Here is an 8,916-nt window from a genome sequence, read left to right on the forward strand (position 1 = left end):
AAACTAATAACATAATTGCCTTTCTTTAAATATTACCATTAATGCTTAGTTTAATGGTAAGTCTAATAGTTTACTACTACTTATTAAAAATCATTCATGATTTTTTCAACTATTTAAGCTGTTTAAGGATTACCTATAAATGAAAGAAATGACTGTGCTTTTAGATGGAACCAATGAACATCCTGCTGAAACCCCCTCCTCGAAGGTTCCTAGCTGTCAGATTCTGATTGGGAGTGCATCAGGCAGGCCCAGGCTGGGGGTTTCAGTGCTAGGAAGCTGCACAGCCAACTGCAGTCATGGGTGCCAGAACAAACCATGTGACCATAAATAAGAATTAGCTTAACATGATCAATCCTTTAAAATCTTGAGTCAGCATACAGTAGTTATAGTGAGTCACAAGGTTGTGTGCTATGGCTGGTGCAGGGGAAAAAATTGGTAAGTGGCTTTTGATAGAAAACCTAGTTTCCCGTAAAAGCTTTTCAATATAAAAAGTGTCTGCAATCGTGGCTGTAGTATATAAGCTTTGCAGAGATGTGGAACAATTGTGATACTGGAAGAGAAACACTGAATTAAATACATCAGAGCTAACATTATAATTAAGTAGCAAATTTGTGTCATGAAATCTTTCTAAAAGCAGTTTTTTTCCCCCCTTTAGTTGATGCAGATGAGATTAAACGGCTAGGAAAGAGATTTAAGAAGCTTGATTTAGACAACTCTGGTTCTTTGAGTGTGGAGGAGTTCATGTCTTTGCCTGAGTTACAACAGAACCCATTAGTACAGCGAGTAATAGATATATTTGACACAGATGGGAATGGAGAAGTGGACTTCAAAGGTAAGATACAGTGCTCTATCATTCATGATGTTGGCATTTTCTTAGAAGATTAACTCCTGGAACCTGTTCATTTCACCTCTGACACAAAATTTTATTTATCTATTTATTTATTTATTTTTTACAAGAAAAAAATAGTGTGAAATCCACTTAGAGGTTTAAGGGTGAAACATGCTTATAAAGATACTTTTATATATTAGAAATAGATACTAACAATTCCTGTGAATGTGTATATAAAATAGACTTAAATGTATTTATTCCCTAATGCATAACCCAACATAACAGTTTCTTTTGGTTTAACTGTTTTGTTTAATAATCTTTCTTACTGTTCATATTCTTAACTTCACTTTCATGCTTGATGTCCATTTTAGAGTATATTCGTGAAATGATCTAAATCTAGGCATTCTAAAAACTACTTTCCTCATTAACATAAAAAAGACACGATGGGTGGGAGAGAATTGCAAATGTGTGGGTTCCGTTTTACTTAACTAAACTTTTGAGGCACATGGAACTAGCTGTGGCAATCTCAGAACCATTAGCGAGAGTCATGGAAGATGGGTAAGGTCCTAGAAGACTGGAGAAGGGCAAACAAAGAGGACCCGAGCAATTATTGACCAGCTAGTCTAACTTAAATACTTGGAATACGGGAACAGATTGTTTAACAATCAGTTTGTAAGCACCATGGGAATAATAGGTGAAGAGGAACAGCTAACATGGATTTGGCAAGAACAAATCATGCCAAATCTAATTTCCTTCTTTGTCATGTTACTGTACGAGTGGAATGGGGCAAACAGTAAACATGATATATCCTGATTTTTGTAAGCATTTTGACAGTCTAACATGACATTCTCATAAGCAAACAAGGGAAATAGTCTTGATGAAATTACTATAAGGTGGTTGCACAGCTGGTTTGAAAAAACATACTCAACAAGTAGTTATCATTGGTTTGCTGTCAAACTAGGAGGGAGTATCGAGTGGGATTTCTGAAGGGGGTCAGTCCTGGATTTGGAACTATTCAATATTTTCATTAATAACTTGGATAATGGAGTGGAGAGTATGTTTATAAGCCTTCAGATTACACCAATCCAGGAGAGGTTGCAAATACTTTTGGAGGACTGGATTGGAATTCAAAAAGACCTTGACAAGTTGGAGAATTGGTCTGAATTCAACAAGATAAAATTCAATAAAGATCAAATGCAAAGTACTTCACTTGGAAGCAAAAATCAAATGCACATGTACAAAATGGGAAATAACTGGGTAGGTGGTAGTACTGCTGAAAAGGATCTGGGCATTTTAGTGCATCACAAATTGAATGATAGTCGTCAAAGTGATGCTGTTGCAAAAAAGGCTAATAGCATTCCAGGGTGTATTAACAGGAGTGTTGCACGTAAGACATGTCAGGTAATTGTCTTGGTCTACTCAGCACTGGTGAGGCCTCAGCTGGAGTACTGTGTCCAGTTCTGGGCTCCACACTTTAGGAAAAATGTGAGCAAATTGGAGAGAGTCCTGAGGAGAGCATCAAAAATGAAGAAATGCTTAGAAAACCTGAGCTATAAGGAAAGGTTACAAAACTGGGGACATTGAGTCTTGAGAAAAGAAGACTGAAGGGGGGACCTGATAAGTCTTCAGATATATTAAGGGCTGTTATAAAGAGGACTGATCAATTGTTCTCCATGTCCACTGAAGGTAAGACAAGAAGTCATGGGCTAAAATCTGCAGCAAGGGAGATTTAAGTTTAGCTATTAGAAAAAACTTTCTAACTGTAAGGGCAGTTAAGTTCTGGAATAGGCTTCTAAGGGAAGTTGTGGAATCCCCATCATTGGAGGTTTTTAAGAACATGTTGGATAAACACCTATCATGCATGATTGAGGTCCTGCCACAGTGCAGGTGGCTGGACTAGATGACTTCTCATGGTCCCTTCCAGCCCTACATTCATTTCTGATTCTATAAATATTTGGATCTAAATAGTTCATTTTTTACGAGAAATAATTTCCAATTTTTTATAGCCTCTTAACAGGATTTTTTTCTTGGCATATTTCCTAAGGATTAAGGTATTACACAATTACTAAGATTAAGACTCTTCACGGGTATTTTTAGTAAAAGTCAGGGACAGGTCGTGGGCAATTAAAAAAAAAAAATAATCATGGAAGCCCGTGACCTGTCCCTGATTTTTACCAAAAATATCCTGTGGAGGGGACAAAAAAGCGCTGTTGGGGCTTGCAGCTGTTCCAGCCTGCAGGGGACTGATTGGGACTGGGATCAGGACCATCACCTGGCAGGCCTGGGACCACTGGCAAGCTGTTCCAGGGGCCTCTGCTCTGGGGCTGGATGCTGCTTTGGTCAGCTGCTTCAGTCCTGTCCCAGAAGAAGTCATGAAAGTTCCATAAAATAATGGAATCCGTGATCTTCATGACACTCATATCTTGTGTGTACATTACATCAGTATTAGACCAAGTTGCCTAGACTGGTGTGGGAATCTTTCCAGGATAATTTGCAACACTTTTGTGTTTCATACAACATGCTCTTCTGTGACTAAAATATTTTGTATGTGATATTTTTCTATGCCAGTTTAGATTGAAAATTGTTTCTCTGTAAATTACAAAAATTATAGAAGTATTGGTTTTTCTATTTAATAGTCTTTTTTTACCTGTAGTTATAGTTTGCCACTTTTTCAAACAAAAAAGAGAGAATGCTGATATGACTAGAATTTAATTGAAACTTATTTTGCTTTTAAAGTAAGTATTAGAAAGCTACATTATTTAAAATGTTGCTCATTTAGAGGGTCAGAGGCTGAGTTATTCCACTGCCAAATTATCAAATTTAATATTTCTTTAATTTAGGGTCTGATCCTCAGAGTGGCAAGTTTTTTTTTAACTCCCATTGAAATTAATGTAGGATTTTTTTCAGGATTAGACTAAAAAGTCTGTTTCTAATTTTTTCCTATCTGAGTAGAATTTTTACCAAATTTTCAATTGTATAGATATTTTGATCAATAAAATTTGAAGAAAACTATAAACATGAAGTACATTCAAGCTGTTCTAGCACAATAGCAAAAAACAAAACCCAACTAAATTGGAATGTTTGAATTTTAAGACTATTTTCCTCAACAATGTCATCCTCTAAAACGATATAAACAATGCACGTAATTGTCAAAATACACTTGTTAAAATGACATCATGGGCGGGGGAGCGGGGGTACTATGTTCATGAGATTATGAACTCAAATAATGTGATTACGAAAAGCTGTAACATGATTTAGCACTAGTCTGTTTTTGTATCATAAAATGATGCGGTCATAATGTGTTTTGTGGCAGTGAATCTACTGTTGCCATCTGGCCATGTTTGGTGACTTACGTAAATGAATGGTAGTCTCAATCCAGTTTTTGCTGAACAGGTGGCCGCCTCAAAAAAAAAAAAAAATATCACTGCTGGCACCCTGTGTAGACACTGCAGGGAAGTGTGGGGAAACCAGCATTGTTTCTCCTGTGTTCTACCTATATTTTTTTTCTAGAGAAACTCATTTTCTGATATCCATCTAACAGCTTTCACAAACACAAGAAAAATGTCACCTGAATCACATTAGTACAGCTGTATTAGATCTTCTGTTCATTCTACCTGTACATTTACAAAAATATTTTATTAAACCAGTTTCATTTTATTGTTAAAATGAAAACTGTTTGGGATTTTTGCCAACAAATGGTTCTCAGTATTGCCAGTCTAATGGTAGCCTTTGTACTTTTTTCTTTACTGTATTTTAACTACGAAATTCTTATTAGGTCAGCAGCTTCCAGTATCTTGTATCAGTAGTTCTTTTGATTCTTTGCTGTTACACATGAGTAAAGGGTGCAAGATCTGGCTCCGGGAATTGCATGGTTTTGGAGTTGGTTCTAGTTTGAGTTTCATTTTGTTAATATTCACATTTATTTATAACACCCTTTTAAAAATACTATTTATGTGTCTGTTTTATTAAAAATATGGTCATGTTAATGTAATCCAATATGAAATTTAGGGCTTGATTTGAGATGAACTGAACACAGCACAACTCCAATTGAAGTTAATACAGTTGGTGTTTCAAGTCCTTATTTATATAAATTGTATTTCCTAGAAAGTCCAAGCTTTTGATTATTTTAAGTAAATTTTTATATGTATTAGTACATGGTGTTTGGTTTGAGATGCTTCCTGCTGAAAGGAGCTAGAAATGCCTTCATAAGGATGTGGTGACACTATTCCTTCTTGAGGTAAGCTGTGTTCTAAGGACAGTCCCAATAATACAGACTTTTTTTTTTTAAATCTTCTTCTTCTTTTTTTTTTTAAATTTCTGAATATTCTGGTTTCTGTTTGCAATAAACAGGGCTTTGAAAATATATTTACCCTACTGATTTGTAAATCCTTTTCCTGCCCTATATTCTTCAGAATTTATAGAAGGAGTCTCCCAGTTCAGTGTCAAAGGGGATAAGGAACAGAAGTTGAGGTGTAAGTACTTTGATTTTTATGACAGCTTTTCTGATATTTTTCAAATGTAGTTTGCTTTTAACAAAACATTGGGAAATCACTTTTTCCTCCTGGGGTACATGTTCTCGGACAGAAGTCTACGTGAGCCAGGACAGGTGGAGACTATCTTGAAGGAGTTGGCACTCCGTACCTGTTGAGGTCACTGGCACCTTCACAGAAAGGCCTGACCATGCTGCATTGTTGCATTCCTTACTGAATGAGCAAAACAAAGTCCACATCCTTTTTAGATTAAAGGAATTATGAGTAAGGCACATCATTTTGCTTTTGACAGTATGGAAATCATTTGATTTTTTTGCTTATACAATAAAACAAAGAAATACTAAACTGTTCCTGCAAAATTTTGACAATGTAGCTTTCAGAAACATAATGTGGTCAAACATTTGCTTTTTCTTTCAATCCTTATTGCAGTAACAGAGATATAATACGAATGTAGAAAGGAAAGTTGTTACCACGAAATATTAAAAAACGTTTCCCCCATCCCAGATTTATACCATTTTCAAATGGCTTGCTGTAAACTGACCAAATGGGGTGTTGATTAGCCATGCCACAGAAGGCCATAGTTTTGTTTCTAATGTGAATGGCCAGGCTTATGATGCACTACTTGTTTGCTGAATTTTTTGTTGTTCGCTTAATGTTGTCAGTGTTAATGGAATACTTTTACACTCAAGGCTTGTCTGCATTTCAAACATTGCACTTCAGTGTAGACACTACGTACCCTGACAGGAGGGATGCTCCCATCGGCTTAGGTAATCCACTCCCCTGAGAGGCGGTAGCTAGGTCGACAGGAGAATTCTTCTGTTGACCTAGCACTGTCTACACAGGGACTTAGGTTGGCTTAGCCACACTGGTCAGAAGAGTGGCTTTTTCACACCCCTGACCAACGTAGTTAAACGAATCTAATTTTGTTAAAAATCTCTCATACTAAAGGGTTAAATAAGTTATAGTAGAATTGTTGACTGTTCTGTGTCTAATATAGTAGAATCCTTGTCTCCCAGGATTTATAAATTCATGACTTAAAAATCAACGTGACTACAGAAAACAATGCAAAACCTTTTTTCTCAGTTGTGCATATAAAATACATGGTTATGTATCTGCTTTCTGAGAAGTATTCAGTCTAGTTAAAATTTTTGTTGGCAGGTCATATTTACTCTTGAATTTTCCTTTAACTCGTTTTCTGCAGTTGCTTTCCGGATTTATGATATGGACAAAGATGGCTATATCTCCAATGGGGAGCTCTTCCAAGTGCTGAAGATGATGGTTGGGAACAATCTCAAAGACACTCAGTTACAGCAAATTGTAGACAAAACCATAATCAATGCAGATAAGGATGGTGATGGAAGAATATCCTTTGAAGAGTTCTGTGCTGTAAGTATTCTTTAGGGAAAGGTGTTGTTTAGGTTTACTAAAATTATATCTAAAATAAAGTTTGACCTAAAGACTGGTTTTTGCCACAATTACATTTAAAATAAGACCACTGTTGTCTTACAGTAAGTAAAATTAATAATAAAATAACTGACTGCATTATTCAGGATTCAGATGTTTCAATTTGACTAAGACCTGTCTATAGAAAAAATTATCAAAATATTGTGCTGCAAATACAGGATTAATTTTTGCATCCTTTTTGTTGAGATGTATAAAAACCAATTGAAAACTACACAGGCCTGGTAATTGCTGTATGGCAAAAGTGAACTTCTAGATCAGCGGTTCTCAAACTGGGTTGGGACCCTAAAGTTGGTCATGACCCCGTTTTAATGGGGTTGCCAGGGCTGGCTTAGACTTGCTGGGGCACAGGGCTGAAGCCTGAGGGTTTCAGGGCTCAGGTTAAAGCCCCCCTGCCTGGGACCGATGTCCTTGGGCTTCAGCTTTGGCCCCCCCGCCTGAAGTGGTGGGGCTCGGGCTTTGATCCCTCCTCCCCCCAGGGCAGCAGGGCTTGGGTGGGCTCAGGCTTCTGTCCCCCCCCTCCTGGGGTCATGTAATGCATCCGATGAAGTGAGCTGTAGCTCACGAAAGCTTATGCTCAAATAAATTTGTTAGTCTCTAAGGTGCCACAAGTCCTCCTTTTCTTTTTGCGAATACAGACTAACACGGCTGCTACTCTGAAATCTGTAATAATTTTTGTTGTCAGAAGTGGGTCGTGGTGCAGTAACGTTTGAGAACCCCTGTTCTAGATTGAGGAACCAGAAACAGGTGCCTTGGATTCCAGGCTTTCAAATGGTAGAAAATAGTGGTTCCTAAACCATATTTGCAGACCATTAATGGTCCATGGAAATACTGTCCTTGTTTTGAGCAGCAAAATTCATTAAAAATAGATTTAAAATACCCAATACATTTCTATAATTGCTTTTTCATCTAAACAGTTATTTTAGTAGCCACAGGGACAGTCCGTGATCATGGATGGGGATGGTATGTGTTGAGTGCAGATCTTTACAAAAACGAATGAATGGAAGAGGTACTCTGACATCTTTGAGAGTCTCTTTCATAGAGTTTAAGGCCAGAAGGGACCACAAGATGATCTAGTCTGGCCTTCTGTATATCCCTGGTCATGACCCACAGACTAAACACAACAGCCAAAATGAGATCAAAGTAATACATTCCAAAGGAGACTAGAGGGTTATGTGCTACAGGCCGAGAAGAGGAGGGACCAAGATGCAACCATGCTCAAGGCCCCTGCAATGTCAGGGAAATGATCAAGTGAGATATATCCAGATAATCCTGGCAAGTGCCACACCCATATCCCGCAAAGGTGAAAAACCCATAAGGTCACTGCCAATCTGACACGGGGTGAAATTTCTTCATATCCCCTTAGTTAGACTCTGAGTATGTGAACGAGAATCAGCCAGCCAAGCACCTGAGAGAGAGAATGCTTTTGCTAAAAATGTCACAATTGAAGGGGTGGATGGAAATAATCATCAGAATAACATGATTTTGTGGGATAGATACTTCATGTCCTGCAAGAGCTTGCAGTGTTATCTGTTTACTTGGTTGGACCAATATAAATGCATTCAGGACCAATAAACTATTCTAAGCACTGGTCCTATAAAGTGATAAAAAGAAAAATAATTAATTGATGTTAGAATTTTAAAATTGATTTAATATAAAGCTGCAGTATATTTGAATTATCATGTGTCTGATAATCATACCTTTGTAATTGGGGATTTTATGCATATAACATGCTCAACCGCGAGATTGACTTTAACATGAGAATTTATATTTTCCTTCTTAAAAGGAAAGTAGCAAATGATGCATTGAAATACAAGTGCTTTCTATAAAATATCAAATGATCACACATGACAGTAAATATGTATGTGTATCTTGATTTTATTATATTTAAATTGATGAGTATGGAGGCATGTAAATCTGGATAGCTTGATATACAATGAAAAAAGTATTAAGCACATGTATGCTCTTTGTATGAGGTTATAGCTTCAGTTCAATACAAATCATTCATTCTTCATTAAGTGTGGTGTATGTGTTGAGTGCAGATTTTGAAAAAAACATCCTTTTCTCTTATAGCACTTGGAAACTTTCTTAAAGGATTAAAATCTCAATTTTTCATGCTCCTTTAATTAAGAAAGG

At 36.9% G+C, this 8,916-nt stretch overlaps 1 protein-coding gene across 4 annotated transcripts in view; it reads left to right on the top strand.

The window, feature by feature from the left end:
- Positions 1-8,916, top strand: part of PPP3R1 (protein phosphatase 3 regulatory subunit B, alpha) — an 85,201-nt gene that overhangs the window by 72,887 nt on the left and 3,398 nt on the right. For all 4 annotated transcript variants that reach the window (XM_038396223.2, XM_043511998.1, XM_043511999.1 and 1 more), the window contains 3 exons: positions 656-832; positions 5,242-5,301; positions 6,521-6,705. In XM_038396223.2, the coding sequence (XP_038252151.1) occupies positions 656-832; positions 5,242-5,301; positions 6,521-6,705 (422 nt within the window). The remainder of the gene's footprint in view (positions 1-655; positions 833-5,241; positions 5,302-6,520; positions 6,706-8,916) is intronic.

The sequence above is a fragment of the Dermochelys coriacea genome, chromosome 3, assembly GCF_009764565.3.
Source record: "Dermochelys coriacea isolate rDerCor1 chromosome 3, rDerCor1.pri.v4, whole genome shotgun sequence".
Lineage (NCBI taxonomy): Eukaryota > Metazoa > Chordata > Testudines > Dermochelyidae > Dermochelys > Dermochelys coriacea.